The sequence below is a fragment of the Zootoca vivipara genome, chromosome 16 (assembly GCF_965207765.1).
Source record: "Zootoca vivipara chromosome 16, rZooViv2.hap1.1, whole genome shotgun sequence".
NCBI lineage: Eukaryota > Metazoa > Chordata > Lepidosauria > Squamata > Lacertidae > Zootoca > Zootoca vivipara.
The window spans coordinates 26,801,864-26,819,794 of record NC_142599.1 but is presented as its reverse complement, the minus strand read 5'-3'; the positions used below and the strand labels follow the sequence as shown (position 1 = coordinate 26,819,794).

Sequence of the window (17,931 nt, the reverse complement as noted above, 5' to 3'; positions counted from 1 at the left end):
TGGCTTTATAGCTCAAAAACAGCACTTTGAATTGGACCCGGAAACTAATCGGCAGCCGGTGCAGTTGGGCTTGGATCCGTGTAATATGTTCAAACTGTCTTGCTCTGGTGAGCGATTTGGCCGCTGAATTCTGCACCAGCTAAAGTTTCAGAACCGTCTTCAGAGGCAGCACCATGTACAACATGTTGCAGTAATCTAACCAGGGCCGGATTTAGGTTTGATGAGGCCCTAAGCTACTGAAGGTAATGAGGCCCTTTATATGTCCAGCTGTCCTTTGTCAACAACAAATTGTCGCTTTTTTGTGTTGAATATATGCTAAATAGTAGTTTATGGACCTAATCATAGAATCATAGAATCACAGAGTTGGAAGAGACCACAAGGGCCATCCAGTCCAACCCCCTGCCAAGCAGGAAACACCATCAAAGCATTCTTGACATATGGCTGTCAAGCCTCTGCTTAAAGACCTCCAAAGGAGGAGGAGACTCCACCACACTCCTTGGCAGCAAATTCCACTGCCGAACAGCTCTTACTGTCAGGAAGTTCTTCCTAATGTTTAGGTGGAATCTTCTTTCTTGTAGTTTGAATCCATTGCTCCGTGTCCGCTTCTCTGGAGCAGCAGAAAACAACCTTTCACCCTCCTCTATATGACATCCTTTTATATATTTGAACATGGCTATCATATCACCCCTTAACCTTCTCTTCTCCAGGCTAAACATACCCAGCTCCCTAAGCCGTTCCTCATAAGGCATCGTTTCCAGGTATCTAATAGGTATCTAAAGCCATTTGCACACAAAAAATGTATTTTATCAAAGTAATTGTTGAACTGAAATACAATTAAGAAGAAGTATATTAATACTGAAATACAATTAAGAAGTATATATACTTTATCTCATATTTTGGAAATGTACATCCAGGTTTTTTTTCCTTTAAATTTTTGGGGGGCCGCCAAGAGAGTGGGGCCCTAAGCTATAGCTTGTTTAACTTATACATAAATCTGGCACTGAATCTAACCTAGAGGTTACTAGAGAATAGATTACAGAAGTTAAGCTATCCCTTGTCCAGGTAGGGGCACAGCTGGGCCACCAGCCGAAGCTGATGGAAGGCGCTCTGTGCCACTGAGGCCACCTGAGCCTCAAGCGACAGCAAAGGATCCAAAAGCACCCCCAAGCTGTCTACCTGCTCCTTCGGAGGGAGTGCAATCCCATCAAAAGCAGGCAACCTCCCATACTTTTCATCTAGGGAACCGCCCAGGGAAAAAAAACCCTTAACGAAGAAGACCTTTGTGGCAATTTGAATCCCCGCAATGGAGTGAGCTCCCGTTCCACTGCCCCAGCTCCTGCCAACCTAGCAGTTCGAAAGCACACCAACGCAAATAGATAAATAGGCACCACTTCGGCAGGAAGGTAAACGGCGTTTCCATGCGGTCTGGTTTCCGCTACGGTGTTCCGTTGTGCCAGAAGTGGTTGCCTGGCCGCATGGCCCGGAAAGCTGTCTGTGGACAAACGCCAGCTCCTTCGGCCTGAAAGCAAGATGAGCGCCGCAACCTCATAGTTCCCTTTGACTGGACTTAACTGTCCAAAGGTCCTTTACCTTTTTTTTTTTTGGTGGTAAAGGCCCATTTATCAATCTGGGAAAGCCTATCAGAACAAAATTGCTTTTGATTGTTTCTGGAAAGGGTTGCTCTTCCACAGACCAGGGCCGCCACCCAGAAGGCCCTGCTCCGAATTACTACACTGGGGCGAACAGAGCCCTGACAGAGCTGCAAATCACCCCTCTCCTCTGATCAGATCAATCATTTGATAAACAGAGAGGAGGCGATAACCCTGACACCCTGCTCCCCATTACTGGATCTGTGCCGACTGGCTGGAGAGGGCAATGTTCCCTCTGTGATAGAGTTTGGGGGGGTACTTCCCCCCCCACCTTTGACTGCACCCAACGCTGGCATGCAGCCCCTGGAGAGTTGACCAAAGGTGAGAAGGGTGGAAGGTTGATTAACTACCTTTGCCTTACAATAAACCTATGAGGTCGGCTTGAATTATTATCCTGTTGAGGAGGGAGAAAATAGCAGCCTGCCTAACTTGGAGTTTTGCAGTGGATGGCTCACTCTTAGCCACTAAGATTAACTGTAAGATTTTTTTTGGGGGGGGGACATAGAAAGCCAGAAGTGTCCAACAACATCCCCAACCAGAGGGTGGCTGTGTGCACACATCCAGAGTCTGGGAAATGCTAGCAAAGAATAATAGAATTGTAGAGGTGAAAAAGGCTCCAAAGCGTTGTCTTCTCCTACCCCCTGCAATGAAGGAATCGCAGCTAGTCCCCAGAAGCTGGTGCTACTTGGAATAATAATAATAATAATAATAATAATAATAATAATAATAATAATAATAATAATAATTTATTATTTATACCCCGCCCACTCTAGGCGGCCTCCAAGCAAATATTAAAAACAGTACGGCATCAAACATTAAAAACTTCCCTAAACAGGGCCGCCTTCAGTTGTCTTCTAAAAGTAAAATAATTGCTTATTGCCTTGACATCTGCTGGGAGGCCCTCTGTCTGGTTCCCTGCAACCTCACCTCTCGCAATGAGGGAAGCTTTGATCCCAGGGTTTTTTCCCCCCAACTCACCCTACCCCTCATCTGCTCCCCTCGCTTCATCCCCCAACCCTGTGTCCTCTTCCTTGCCAGCTCCCTGGCCCACCCAGTCCCCTGCCTCTGGCCACACAGCTCCTGCCAAGGTCAGCAACTGCCATCACTTAAGTACAAAACACAGGGGAAGTCAAGCGCTATTTTAAAAAGACCATGGAAGAACATCAACATCCAAGGCACCGGAATGGAAATGAGATTGGTGATAACAGTGTTGTTTTTTATATACTTTTAAACAATTGATAGAAAGGTTCCATTCTGAAAGGGTCAGTTTACCAGGGATTTAGTTGGCAAGGACTTTATACAGGGCGCCATTCCAATACTGCAGAAGTACCTGCTTAGCAAACATCTCAGGGGCCAGGTGAGAGCTCAGGTGATCTCGAGAGATGGGCCAGCTTTGGATTATTATTTTTTAATGTCCCAATAAACTAACAATATTGGCACCTTTTGGTTTCATGTGAGCTCCTGAAAAGGTGACTGCTAATGTATTAAGAAGCTTTACCAGGTGGCAGCTTCGCTGAGATGGCAAATCTGTAACCTGGACCTCACCTTTCATCCTCCACCTGATTTCATCTCTCTGTGGGGCTTGGGGAAAGTGCGGGAAACTTCATTTCGAATCCCCACCAACTCTCAACCATGAAACTCACCTTGGGCCAGTCACTTTCTCTCAGCCTAACCTACTTGCAGGGTTGTTGTCGTGGAGATTAAATGAGGAGGGGGAGAATCACGCAACTCACCTGGAGATCTTTAGACGAAAAGGTGTGAGATAAACAAGAAGTAAATAAAGTCGTGCAAATATGTTCTAACAGGCGTAACCACAGATTGCCAGTAAGGTGAGATAACGGCTAGATAAGCTGGTTTTAAAAGGGCAAACCTGTTGCAATCTTCTTGCAACTTCCATTCTATTTGAGGGAGAGACCCACGGGCTTGCTGTGTGCCAAATTCTGTGTAAATATTTTGCACTTTGCGCAATGTTCCTATTCAGACCACCCATGGCATTGATGGGCAACGTGACTCTCCTGATATGCATATCAGAAAAATAAAGTGAGGTCGCTGGCATATGTTTCAGATGATGGCTCCCTTCCAACTCTACAATTCTATGAGTCTATGGTTCTTTGAACATCGTGTGGTCTGATTTCCACCTTGGTTTATGAATTTTCGGTTTCCACCTTGGTTTATGAATTTTCGGTTTACGAACGCCGTGGACCTGTCTGGAACGGATTAATCCAATTTCCATTACTTTCAATGGGAAAGTTCGCTTCAGTTTATGAACACTTCAGTTTAAGTACTCCGCGGACCATCTGGAACAGATTAATCCACTTCCCATTACTTTCAATGGGAAAGTTCGCTTCAGTTTACGAACACTTCAGTTCATGAACAGACTTCCAGAACCAATTGTGTTCATAAACCGAGGTACCACTGTATACAAGTGATACTCCTTCCTTCCTTCCTTCCTCCTTTCACAGCTGCTTAAAAGCAGTTAATATTTCTCCCGTTGGCACATGGGGTGGAGGAAGCTATTTTAAGATGCTCCCAGGAAGTGGCTGCAGGTCATAACATGCTGCCCGCCCTGGGAAACTGCATGGGGAACAAGATGGCTGCCCCTGTCCAATGTCCTTGTAAGGATATGAGGGAGATTGTGAGAGATCAAGATGGCTGCCCCCTGCCCTGATACAGCCATCAGACAGCCCTTCTTTTCTCTGTACAATTTCCCAGGAAGGGGCTGCACATTATAAAACAGCAGTATGTTGTTGTTGTTGTTGTTGTTGTTGTTGTTGTTGTTGTTGTTGTTCACCCACGAGGGAGATAACAGCTCCTCTAAGCAGCTGTAAAATGTGAAAAAAAGAGGCAGCCCTCAGCCAACCTTGTAAGTACAGAACAGATCCTGCGTAGGCCAGTTTGCCAGTAGCTCAGCTTAAACCACAAATCCACGTTCTGGGCGGTGCATGGGGTTGGTGTCTGTGTTTGAACGCGATGGGCACATTCACTCCAGACTGTGGACAAAACCAGAATCTTCCCTACAGTGGATGCTTGCTTTCCCCACCCCAGTTGCAGCGAAAGTCCTGCTTGTGTGGGCATCCCTTTGGGGCAACGGCTTGGCCCCTGTGAGAACAGGCTGCTGCACTAGGTGCGCCCCCTTTGGCCTGATCCAGCAGGATTTTCTTATGCCCTTTTGCATCTCCCCCAGCTTCCCTTTCCTCCCTTCAGCTACACCATCATGATGACTTTCAGTTCATCCACCGGGTCCGGGTCTGGTCAATGCCAAAAACAGGGCAGAGGCACCGGAAGAACTTCCACAGCTGCCCTTGTGGGCAGAGCCAGGCTGCTCCACTTGTGACACCTTTGGCAGAATATTTCACCGTGTTGGGACTGTACCACTTTAGCATCCCACCCAGTGGTCGTGCCTTGGAATAGTCCCCTGTGCCAACAGCCAGCCCCTTGCACATATGAAATATATCGTGTCATGGAGGTAGATTTGAGGAGGGTTCCCCCCCCACCGCCCTCATCAGCTTCCTTCCTTTTAGAGGGGGAAATATTCAGCGGTCCAATTTCTCCACACTGATTCTGCTGATTGTGAGCCTGGGCTCCTAGCTATCATGCAGGGAGCGTTTTTAGCTGTGATTGTAGGGGGTTGGACTAGATGACTCTTGGGGGGGCATCCCTTCCAACTCTACGGTTCCATGAAGACACAGGTGTTTAAATTGGACGAACAGACTGAGCTGTCAAGTCACATGGCAATGCTTGTGCAAGTTAATTTTATTATCCTATTTCAGAACAATGGAAAACAGAGGTGGGGGTGGGGAGATCTATCAGAGTGTCTACGGGGAGGAGGGGACCGCGCTGGATTCGGACGCCAGATTTGCTTCTAAGTGATTATGTTGCAGCCGTGGAAGGAAAGGAGTGGACCAAATGTGTGTGGGGGGGTGTCTCCTCCCCACCCCACCCCACAATTGGCTGGCGGCAGTGTCTGGAAAGGAGGCAGGGGCTTCAATCTTCACTTTCTTCAACAATTTCCACTTCTCTGCAGCGATGATCGACGATCTGGTGTCTGCCTCGTCCACCCATATACAATGAAAACGTGCATTTCTGGATCTGAAAGCAGAAGGAGAATAAGGCAGAAACCAAAGGAAGAGAGATGTTAGACCAGGCACCCCCAAACTTCGGCCCTCCAGATGTTTCGGACTACAATTCCCATCTCTCCCGACCACCGGTCTTGTTAGCTAGGGATCATGGGAGTTGTAGGCCAAAACATCTGGAGGGCCGCAGTTTGGGGATGCCTGTGTTAGACAGTCCAGCAGGGCCTGTTTTTACTCATTTCAATATACAGTGGTACCTCAGTTTAAGCACGCAATTGGTTCCGGAAGTCTGTACTTAACCTGAAGCGTACTTAACCTGAAGCGAACTTTCCCATTGAAAGTAATGGAAAGTGGATTAATCCGTTCCAGACGGTCTGCGGAGTACTTAAACTGAAGCATATTTAACCTGAAGCGAACTTTCCCATTGAAAGTAATAGATAGTGGATTAATCCGTTCCAGACGGTCCACAGAGTACTTAAACTGAAGCATACTTAACCTGAAGCGAACTTTCCCATTGAAAGTAATGGAAAGTGGATTAATCCATTCCAGACGGTCTGCGGAGTACTTAAACTGAAGCATATTTAACCTGAAGCGAACTTTCCCATTGAAAGTAATAGAAAGTGGATTAATCCGTTCCAGACGGCCCACAGAATACTTAAACTGAAGCATACTTAACCTGAAGCGAACTTTCCCATTGAAAGTAATGGAAAGTGGATTAATCCATTCCAGACGGGCCCGCGGAGTACTTAAACTGAAAGTACTCAAACCAAAGCGTACTTAAACCGAGGTATGCTTGCACCTCCACTCTTCTCTTCAAGACAAGCCTTGGGGCTCTCCCTGAGAACATGCTAGAAAGGGTTGTGTCGATTTGGGCTCCCTTGGGATTTCTGCATTGCAGGGAGTTGGGCTACATGACCTTTGGGGGACCCTTCAAACTCTACCACTCTATGATTAATGACTACACACAACAAACACAGGCAGGGATTCTGGGTGCAGCATTTGGCACTCGGGAAATATGTACTCTGTTTTTTAAAAGAAGTGTTCCAGCTTATATACGTTGAAGAATTGCAAAAAGCAAACAGACAAAACAAACCCAGCAGTGTGAATGCTCGACCAGCAGAGAAAGGGCTGGCCGAGTCCCAGGAATCAGAGGGAGTGGAGAACAGCATTCTCCAGCCATGTCTCAAGAGTCCTTAACCCTCTCAACAAATCGTCAAATCAATAAAGCAGACATGGACCTGCCATAACATTAGACCCAGGGAGCTGGGCTCCAGCAACAGCTGATTTTTTCAGTGCAACCATTGAGTAGCATTGGGTCAGTTATAATTCAGTATTAAGCAGAGGGGTTTGTTTGTTTTTACCACCAGGAAGAGGAGCTTTGGGGGAGTTTCCAGCCTCAGATTTTCAAAAATCTCAGCCTAACCTTCCTTGCAGGGTTGTTGTGAGGATAAAATGAAGAGCAGGAGAACCATGTATGCCACTTTGAGCTGCTTGGAGGAAAAGTTGGGATAAAAAATGCAATGAATGTAATATTTTAAAACCAAAAACAACGTTGGGGGGGGGAGGGGAAGCCTGCCACATGTCGGACCATTTCAGCCTATATAAGGCTTCAGCTGGTTCCATGGAGGAAAAAGCTACTGATAGCTGCTAGCCAGAATGCCCATGCTCTGTCTCTATGGTGCCAGGGCAGCAATGCTTCTGAATACAGTAGACCCTTGGCTTACGTTACTCTCGGGTAACGTAAACTTCGGGTTGCGAAAGCGGCAAACCCAGAAGTATATTTCCGGGTTTTGCTGCTCGTGCATGCGCAGAAGTCTTTTCTTGTGCTGCGTGCATGCACAGAAGTGGCACCTCCGGTTGCGGAAAATTCGGGATGCGGCTGGACCTCCGGCACAGATCCTGTCCACAACCGGAGGTACACTGTGCCAGCTGCTGGAATTTGCTCATGTCTTGCTTGTGGGTTTCCATTTGGGGAATCTGGTTGGCCTCTGTGAGAACTGGATGCTGGACGAGGCAGACCACTGGCCTGATTCAGCAGGCTCTACTACTGCCTGCAGAGGTTAATATCTTTATTGTGCTTCCCTTAGCCAGGCCTCTTGGACCTGTCCAAGGTCCTGAATCATAGCTGATGTGTGACTCTTTGCTGCTGAGCTTTCCTGGCAATCAACTGCCTGCAGAGGCAGAAAAAACAAGGTTCTCTGGGAACTCCAAAACCTGATGAAGAAGCCTCATCCCAGCTTGTTAGCCATTAGCTACCATGGCTGTTCTCCCTCCTCTGAACATCGGCTGCTGGGAATCATAAGTGGGGACTGTGCTGTGTTGCTCAGGTCTTCCTTCCTTGTCAGCTTCCGAGAAGAGACATCCATTTGGCCCCTGGGGGAATACGCTGCCCTTTGGCAGAGCATAACCATTGTGGCTAGTAGCCACTGACAGCCTGTTCCTCCACGAATTCATCTTTTAAAGCCTTCCAAATTAATGGCCATCATCAAGACTAATGTGGGAGGGAGCCCCCCCAGTTTAACAAGTGTTTTCCTCTGTCTGTCCCAAATCTTTCAACATTCAGCTTCATGGGATGTCTGTGAATTCTAGTGTTAGAAGAGAGGGAGAGAACCTTTTTTCCCCTCTATCCACTCTCTTCCCCAGAGAATTATGGGAATTGTAGTTTCCTTTTTACAGGGGCACCCATTTCCAGCACCCTTAATGAACTACAGTTCCCGGGACTCTTGTGGGGGGGGGGAGTTGTGCACTTTCAATACAGTCAAATACACTTTGAATATACAGAGTGCATCTGGCCAAAATCGAGTCAAAGTCTCCAGATAGCTTCAATGAAACATAGAACAGGGAAACAGACTGTGTTTGCAAGGAATTATGGTCCACCTCCCCTGGCTTTGTGGGCTGGTTTCACTGGCATTGTTTGTAGGAGAATGCTTCCTGTTTTGAGCTTGCCAGATGGTTGGGTTTGAAAACCATGGATGGTGGAGTGGAGACGCTGTGGTAGAAATGGGAACTTATACAACAGTGCAATCTGGAGAGGGAATGGATATGGCCAAAGGGGAACAATGGTGGGAAGGATAGATCCAGATTTTACACACAAGCAAGATGAAGAGAAAGAAATAATACAGAAACAACAAGTAATGGTTTAAGGTGGGGAGGCAAGGGGTTGGGTAACCTCATTTGTTGTTGTTTTGTTTTTTAAGGGAATAAGAAAACATACAAGCCAGAATTGATAAACAGATAGCTGGGGGAAAGGGGGAAAGAGGGGAGAAATTAAATTTTAAAATGTGGAATTTAAGGTTAAATATAAGGAATGGAATGTGAATTGGAAATAAATATGCAATAACACATCAACGAAGAAGAGTGGGAAGTCATTGGAAAAATTGCATTAAATTTGATGTAATTTAGCACTGATTTGTTAAAAATTTGGAAAATTAATAAAAATTATTCGGCAGAAAAGAAAAAGAAATGCAGAACAATACTGGTTGTTCTCTCACCTCCTCGTGTTCACCAGACAGAGGATGGCAGACTGACAGATCTTCTGACGACTCCTCATCACTCATGAGGCCATAATTCCTGATGCGGCGGCGTGGCGGCTGGCCAAGAAGCTCCTCATCATCCCTCGTGCAATTGGTCTTCACCATATACACTGTGAATTCTGTTATGAACCCTGGGGCATCCTGGAAGCCAAGAAGGAGAGACATTTCAAGCCTTCATGTTCTCAGTGTGAAATGTTGCATTGAGCCAGGGCTTCAACCGAATCCCAGTGGCTGCTTCGAAGGTGAGGGCCCAAGCCTCAGAACGTGAAGGTGAAGAAGAAGAAGAAGAAGAAGAAGAAGAAGAAGAAGAAGAAGAAGAAGAAGAAGAAGAAGAAGAGAAGAAGAGTTTGAATTTGATATCCTGCTTTATCACTACCCTAAGGAGTCTCAAAGCGGCTAACAATCTCCTTTCCCTTCCTCCCCCACAACAAACACTCTGTGAGGTGAGTGAGGCTGAGCAACTTCAGAGAAGTGTGACTAGCCCAAGGTCACCCAGCAGCTGCATGTGGAGGAGCGGGGAAGCGAACCCGGTTCACCAGATTACGAGTCTACCACTCTTAACCACTACACCACACTGGCTCCTCAAAGCATATGCAAAGCTTTTCTTTTGCCCCAATGTTGTCTCACCCAGCTCCTAACAACAGCCTTCACCTTTCAACCTGTGGCTTATGGAGCCAGGTCAGAAGATGTAGGTTCTTAGGCGTGGTCCCCTCAAGAGGCCCTTCCCTTTTGGAAACAGAGAGCAAGGCCTTCCCCCTCACCGTCCCACCCCCAGTTCTTGGGCCTGTTCCTCTGTGGCCCATCAGCCTAGTGGGTAGAGGCAAGAGAGATTTTTGTCCCTCGAATCCTATGAAGAGAAAACTAAAAGCTGAAGGTTGCAGTTTAGAACAACAAAACAAAAATCTCACTGGATGTTCTCAGATGGCGGGGGGGGGGGGGTGAGACAGACGATGACTCCTGGAGCTGCCCGATCACGGTTCTCCATTATTAAGCCCACCCATGAAATTGCAGTTCCCTTTCCACAGAATTGGGTCTATTGGACTATCTATCTATCTATCTATCTATCATCTATCTATCTATCTATCTCTATCTTCTATCCAATTAACTAACATCTGATATGTTTCATTTGCACAAAAGTGATAATTTTATTTTATTTCATTTTATTTAAATCACTCTAAATACCTGTAAATTTATTTCTAAAACTTAGTTTGTTATGACAAGTTGTAGGGGGCAGGAATAAGTAAACCCATTGCTAAAATAGTGATTGGAAAGGCAACAGAGTGCTGGCTTTTTTATTACTGTATCATAAAAAACACACACACACACAAATTCTCTGTGAGAATATAAATGTGTTAGAGTGATTAAAGCAGTGGTTTAGCAGGGGATTTTGTTTTTGTGTCTGCTCTGTTCAGTTGGGTTTTTTATTTAATTGTTGTACATGTACAAATCAATAATAAACTTTATTTTAAAATAATAATAAAAAAGCAGTGGTTTACAGTGACACCATGATAAGACAGCACCTGCTGGTATAAAAGAAAGTTCTTCCATGCAGCGCATGGTTCAGCTACGGAACTCACTCCTGCAGGAGCCAATGATTGCCGCCAACTTGGATGGCTTTAAATGAGGATTAGACACAGTCACAGCAGAGAGAGTGATCAGTGGCTCCTAGCCACCATAGCTATGCTCTCCCCTCTTGCAGTTTCCAATAACTGGTATTCAGAAGCAGTGGCTGCCTCTGGCACATAGCCATTGTGGCTAGTAGCCATCAATAACCTTCTCCTCCTCCATGAATTTGTCCAGTCTTTTAAAGCCACCCAAGGGAGTTCCATAGTTTCACTATGCACCGTGTGAAGAATGGCTTCCTTTTATCCCTCCTGAATCTCCCAATATCCAGTTTCATTGGATGCCCCCAAGTTCTAGTTCAGGCATCCCCAAACTGCGGCCCTCCAGATGTTTTGGCCTACAACTCCCATGATCCCTAGCTAACAGGACCAGTGGTCGGGGAAGATGGGAATTGTAGTCCAAAACATCTGGAGGGCCAAAGTTTGGGGATACCTGTTCTAGTTATAAGAGAGGGAGAAAAAAATTCCCACTTTCTCCATGCCAGGAGTTCTGTCATGTCACCTCTTGCTGCACGTCCCAAATGCTACAACCTTTCCATGTTTTTCTTTTTTAGTTAATTGGTATTTCTGAGCAAGCAGAGGGAGGAGACAAAGGCAGGGTGGGTGCATCAGGACTAGAGAAAGGCCTGCCAAGGAATCAAAAAGAGGAGCGGGGAATATCTGTGGCCCTCCAGATGTTTTTGGACACCAGCGGGTTCAGTAGCCAGCACTGCTAATGGTCAGCGATTCTGGGCATTCAGCAACATCTGCAGCCGAAGGGAACCCCCATGAACCCCAGGACATACAAAAGTCAGATCGGCTATATTCCCAGCTGAAGGCAGCCTCAGTAAATTAAATGACTTTTATTGTAATTTATACCATCAATACATTCATTGCAATTCCATTTCTGCAATATCTCCAACAACAAAAATAAAGAATAAAGAAGGTAACAGGAAAAGAAAAGTACATTTCAATTCATTGCATCATTTTCCCCATCTCAATTTCCCATCACCCTTTCCCCTTTCCCTCCCCCCCAACTCCCCCCCCGTCGCTTTTCCGACTGATGTTGTATCTTTGTTACCATTTGTGCATTGTGTTTTCTGTACAATTTTATATTCAATTTATTTCTAATTCAATTTATTTTTATTTTCCTTCATATCTCTTATTCTAAGCGTGTTAGCATGTCATCTTTTGAGTAATGTTTCTTCATATAATCCTCATAGCATTTCCATTCGTTTTCCAATTTTTGTTTTGATTGATTTCTTACTGCTGCTGCCATTAACAAATATTCACTAAATTTAGAAATCCAATCCTCCTTTGTTGGTACCTTTGATGTTTCCCAATTGGTTGCAATTACCATCCTTGCTGCTGTGCTGGCATATAAAAAAACTTTTTATTTTCTTTTGGTAGCCTCAGTGGCTGGAAGTGCCTTTTACCATCTGTGACTGTGGACCAGTTACAACCATTTCTGGACAAGGAAAGCCTGACAATAGTTCATGCACTGGTGACTTCAAAACTGGAATACTGCAACACACTCTGTGTGGGGCTTCTCTCCCACTTGATCCAGAAGTTGCAGTTAGTGAGCACGATCGCTGGCAGGAGTGAGGCCCTGTCACAATGACACCTGTGCTCAGATATTTGCACTGGTTGCTGATTTTTCTACTGTTAATGGTGTGACTGGGGTCAGTTTACTGGCGAGATCACCTTACCCCATACGTGCCCGCTTGGCTGCTTCAGTTGGTGCCACATAGTGCTCATTCCCCATCTGTAAGAAATTGATATTTCAGAGTGGCAGCACTTACACTCTGGAACTCCCTGCCTATTTATCTCAGGGAGGCGCCTTTGCTGCATTCTTTTTGGCGCATGATAAAAGCATTTTTTTGCTTAGGCAAGCCTGCCCAGATATGTAGAACATAGGCGTGTATTTTAATCTGGACAACCTTTTTTTTGTGGGGGGGTGTGTGAGAAAAAAGAGCATCTCCCCTCCCTGGGGCTTCCCAGGCACCTGTTTCTCTTACCTTGATTTTTAATTCTGCATCCTCGTATAGCTTATAGAAATGTCTGGGGTTCTGCGCATTAAAGTAATCTGTAATCATTTCCTTGAAGTAATCCCTGAGATAGTGAGATTCATCATCTTTCAATCTACGCTGGTCGTGACTCGCCCTTTCCTCATACTCTTCTTCCGATGTGAGCTTCCGTGCTGCTCCTCGACAACAGTGCCACTCTTCCTCTGATTCTGGCTGCTGCAATTCCTCTTCTTCTGCCCCCCATGCCGGCTGCCCCAGGAGCAAGGCCCCCAGGAGGAGCAGCGGCAAACACAGCCAGGATCTGATCATTGTGGCAAGGAAAGGCTGGGAACTCAGAGGCTGCCCGGCTGGGGGCAAGGAGCCTACAGATATAGAGATGGAGGAGGCTCCGCCCCCTGGTGGCTCCGCCCACCCCAACTGGAAGGACCCCGCCACCTCCAAGACATGTCCACACGGCAGCCAGATCAGAGAGGAGAAAAGTGAGTCAACTCTGAGAACCCAGCACAGACTTGTGATTCCAGGCTCAGCCTCTGGGAGATCCCTTTTGCTCCTCTGATTCAAATACCTCTCATAACAAGCGACTGTCTACCAATCAAAACAGGCACTAGGAGATTGATTTCTTTGTCACTCTGTTCTGCCCAGAGAGCCCTCAGAGGTGAGGGGGGTTTCCCAAGGACGAACACCCAGAAGAGGGTCTCGAAGCTGGGTTTTTATTTTATTTTATTCCCAATATTCAATTGTTTTAATTAGTGCTTTTTCTGGGGGGATGCAGGGGTAGACATTTTGTAAATCTTTGTACTTTTGTCCATTTACTGTATTTGTTTTTTCTCCTGATTTGAACTATAAAATGGTGGTTTTCTTGAGTCAAAATGAGATTACCCCAGAATATGTTTTTTAGGGGGGAAAGCGCTGGTTTTCAGTGACTTCTACAGGAAAGAATAATCAATACTCAACAATAGACAACAGATGTTTATTTAATTACATTTAACTTTTAAGTCATTTCTGTTTTCAAACTAAGGTGCCATTCCACTAATTGCCATGTGTCCTCGGAGGCCTATGTGTTCTATCAAGGTTGCATAGGCCAGGGGTCCCCAAACTAAGGCCCGGGTGCCGGGTGTGGCCCAATCACCTTCTAAATCCGGCCCGCGGACGGTCCGGGAATCAGCATGTTTTTACATGAGTAGAATGTGTCCTTTTATTTAAAATGCATCTCTGGGTTATTAGTCGGCATAGGAATTTGTTCATCCCCCCCCCCCCAAATATAGGCTGGCCCCCCGCAAGGTCTGAGGGACAGTGGACTGGCCCCCTGCTGAAAAAGTTTGCCGACCCCTGGCATAGGATGTAAATAAGATCAACCAAAGGCCTGGTTAAAAAGGAATGTTTTTGCCTGGCACCTAAAGGTGTATAATGAAGGTGCCAGGTGAACTTCCCTGGGGAGAGCACTCCACAGGCGGGCAGAGGCGTAGCAAGCTGATCGGGCGCCTGAGGCGGCGCGTGTGCCCTGCACCCAGGAGCAAGGGCAGCCGGGGCAGGACGCTCCGTGGGGCCTCCGAGCAGTCTGCCTGCCACCTCCCACTCAACTCCCCTACAGCTGAGGGGGAGGCGGTGGGCGGACCATTTGGGCAGCGCGGAGCCTGCAGGCGCCCAAGCCACCGCATCACTCCCAGGAGAGACATGTGACTCGGGCTCGCTGCAGGCCCCACGGTGAGCGCTGCATGGCACTTTGTCACCCCCCTCAGTGGTGACACTCGGGGCAACCCACCCCCACCACACACCCCTTCCTCTGCCCCTGCAGATGGGGAGCCATTGCAGAGAAGGCCCTTTCTCGTGTTGCCACCCTCCGGACCTCTTAAGGAGGTGGCACATGAAAGGAGGGCTCCAGAAGATGACCTCAGGATCCGGGTAGGTTCATATGGGAAGAGGCGGCCCTTGAGGTATTGCGGTCCTGAGGCATTTAGGCATGTGTAGATCAGTTGTAGGGACTCAGGTGGCACTGTGGATTAAACCACAGAGTCTAGGGCTTGCTGATCAGAAGGTTGGCAGTTCGAATCCCTGCAATGGGGTGAGCTCCTGTTGCTCGGTCCCAGCTCCTGCCCACCTAGCAGTTCGAAAGCACATCAAAGTACAAGTAGATAAATAGGGACCGCTCCGGCGGGAAGGTAAACGGTGTTTCCGTGCGCTGCTCTGGTTCGCCAGAAGCAGCGTTGTCATGCTGGCCACATGACCCGGAAGCTGTCTGCGGACAAACGCCGGCTCCCTCGGCCTATAGAGCGAGATGAGCGCCGCAACCCCAGAGTCAGACACGACTGGACCTGATGGTCAGGGGCCCCTTTACCTTTACCTTAGATCAGTTGTGGGTGAGACAAGCAGGGGAAAGAAGCCGAGAAGATCTGAGTAGTTAAACTTTTGTATATAGCCTTGTAGCCGCAGCCTACTGCTAAGTTAAGTTTGTTCCTTCTAATGCAGCCTGTGTGGGTATTGCAAATGCCACATGACGAGAGCACTGGCATAGCTGTAGTTCAAGGTGCCACCAAGACACCAGAGAAGATTTTGGACTCTGATTCACCTGTGACTATATCACAGGAGGCAGAGTAATCCAGTTCCCTGGATCACTTGTAATCGTGTAAGGTAAAGGGACCCCTGACCATTAGGTCCAGTCGTGACCGACTCTGGGGTTGCGCGCTCATCTTGCATTATTGGCCGAGGGAGCCAGCGTATAGCTTCCAGGTCATGTGGCCAGCATGGCAAAGCCACTTCTGGCAAACCAGAGCAGCACATGGAAACGCCGTTTACCTTCCCGCTGTAGCGGTTCCTATTTATCTACTTGCATTTTGACGTGCTTTCGAACTGCTAGGTTGGCAGGAGCTGGGACCAAGCAACGGGAGCTCACCCCGTCACAGGGATTCGAACCGCTGACCTTCTGATCAGCAAGCCCTAGGCTCAGTGGTTTAACCACAGCGCCACCTGGGTAGATACTACTATGATTGCAAATCCTGCATCTAGGTCAGGATAAACTCCAAATCTCATCCTCCCTGCTCTTGCTGGCTGAGCAGATGGGAGTCTAACAACCTCAAAGGAAGCATCACAGCTTCCTTATCCCTTCTCTGAAGACTCCCCCAAACCTCTTTTTCTCCTCTCTGTACCCATTGAATCATAGAATTGTAGAGTTGGAAGGGACCACCAAGGCTCATCTAGTCCAACCCCCTGCAGTGCAGGAATTGCAGCTCTTTTTTCCCTTTAACTCTGGCACCACTACCTGTCCTGCTCCAGGCAGCAACCCCCTCTCACTTCATCCCCTCTTCCTAACCAGCTCCCTGGCCAACCCAGTCCCCTGCCTCTACCCCCACTGCCAAGGTCAGCAAAAGAGAAAACAGCAAACGAAGCACGGGGGAAATAAAGCGCTATTTAAAAAATGAACAAGGGCATCAAATTGCCATTTACCTGGATGCAATTATGTCATCAGTATTATTTCATTGTGCTTCTGGACATCTTACAAGGAACTGCAATTCTGAAAGAGCTCACTCACCAGGGTTTTCTTTGGCAAGGTCCAGCCTGGAGCATTATCCACGTGGAATGATGGTACCCAGTTGTCAAACGCCCCATGGGCCAAGAAAAATGTCAGGTGATGTCTGAAAAGAGGCCAGCTTGGGATGATGCCACAATAAGCCTGACATTTCCGTCGCTTTGATGGAAGCGGTTCTAAATGTCACTGAGCAGTGTGACACGGCGCTCCTTGAGCCTTAATTGCAAGATTAGAATGTGATTTGGTGAGGACACATGCTTGGCTTGCAGAATGCCTCACTTTCAGGCATCTCCAGGTGAAAGCAAAGATGATTTCCTGAGGCTGATTCAGGAAATGGAATCGACACGTCACGTTTCTTCAGCTATGCCTGAAATAACAGGAAGAACAAGCAAGTGGTAGGTCTCTGCGTGGGGGGAACACGGAGAAATGCTATTGGGTGACAGAGAAAAGGAGGAACTACTTGACACCTGCTTTGTCTTCACCCAAAAGGAAAATGGTACCCAACCTGGTGATAATAGAATGAATGATGTAAGGAGGGAGCTGCAGCCCAAGATAAGGAAAGAGGGAGTAAGGGAACTCCTAGAGATTTAAATGAATTCAAATCGCCAGGGCAGGCGTCCCCAAACTGCGGCCCTCCAGATGTTTTGGCCTACAACTCCCATGACCCCTAGCTAAGAGGACCAGTGGTCAGGGATGATGGGAACTGTAGTCCAAAACATCTGGAGGGCCGAAGTTTGGGGACGCCTGCTCCAGGGCCTGATGAGCTGCATCTGAGGGTACTAAAGGAGCTTGGGGATGTAATTTCCAGAAGAGCCTGCTGGATCAGGCCAATGGTCCATCTAGTCCAGCATCCTGGTTTCACAGTGGCCAAGCACATGCCTCAATGGGAAACCTACGAGCAGGATCCGAGCACAAGAGCCCAGAGGCGGAGCTACCTGCCCCGGCACCCGGAGTGGCGTAGGGGGGCGCCACTAGCCTCCCGCTGCCCATGTGGCAAGCATCTGGGGGGCACAGCGAGCGTGGGGGGGAGTATGGTGATGTCATCCCCCCCAGGGATGGTGCCTGGGGCAGGCTGCACCCACCCACCCACCCACCCACCCCTTCCTCCACCAGCGCAAGAGCCCTCTCCCCTCCTGCGGTTTCCAACAACTGGTATTCAGAAGATTGCTGCCTCCAAATGTGGAGGCTGAGCAGAGCCATTGTGCTCAATGGCCATCGAAAGCCTCCTCCTCCCTGAATTTGTCTCATTCTCTTTTAAAGCCATCCAAGTTGGTAGTCATCACTGCCTCCCATGGGAATGAGTTTAACTATGCACTGCCTGAAGTGCTTTCTTCTATATTTTCTTTCTTTCTTGCCTCTTTTATCTATACCTGTAATACCCAATGGGACCATCCAGATTCATAACCCCAAATGATCATACCTTTGTCGTGCTTTTTTTTTTTTTTTGTAGGGAGGTTACCTTAAAGGCTCGCGTCTTGCTAGCCATGCAAGCCTTGTATTTGCGCAGTAAAGGACTCTTGTCCTG

At 47.5% G+C, this 17,931-nt stretch overlaps 1 protein-coding gene across 1 annotated transcript; it reads right to left on the bottom strand.

Annotated features, from left to right (window-relative positions):
* Window positions 1–5,392: 5,392 nt before the first annotated feature.
* Window positions 5,393–13,301, bottom strand: LOC118076218 (uncharacterized). Its single transcript, XM_035098845.3, has 3 exons — window positions 12,875–13,301; window positions 9,214–9,396; window positions 5,393–5,738 (listed from the first exon to the last, which is right to left on the bottom strand). Exons 1-3 carry the CDS (start codon window positions 13,190–13,192, stop codon window positions 5,634–5,636), a joined length of 606 nt encoding a protein of 201 aa, XP_034954736.1. The 5' UTR covers window positions 13,193–13,301; the 3' UTR covers window positions 5,393–5,633.
* Window positions 13,302–17,931: the final 4,630 nt, after the last annotated feature.

What these genes read in the sequence shown, in the direction of transcription:
- LOC118076218 (XM_035098845.3), bottom strand. Translation starts at nt 13,192, where the DNA reads ATGATCAGATCCTGGCTGTGTTTGCCGCTGCTCCTCCTGGGGGCCTTG. An exon ending in ATGCAGAATTAAAAATCAAG is followed by an intron (nt 9,397 to 12,874) that starts GTAAGAGAAACA and finishes CTTGGCTTCCAG; the next exon opens with GATGCCCCAGGGTTCATAAC. An exon ending in TGTCTGGTGAACACGAGGAG is followed by an intron (nt 5,739 to 9,213) that starts GTGAGAGAACAA and finishes TTCTGCTTTCAG; the next exon opens with ATCCAGAAATGCACGTTTTC.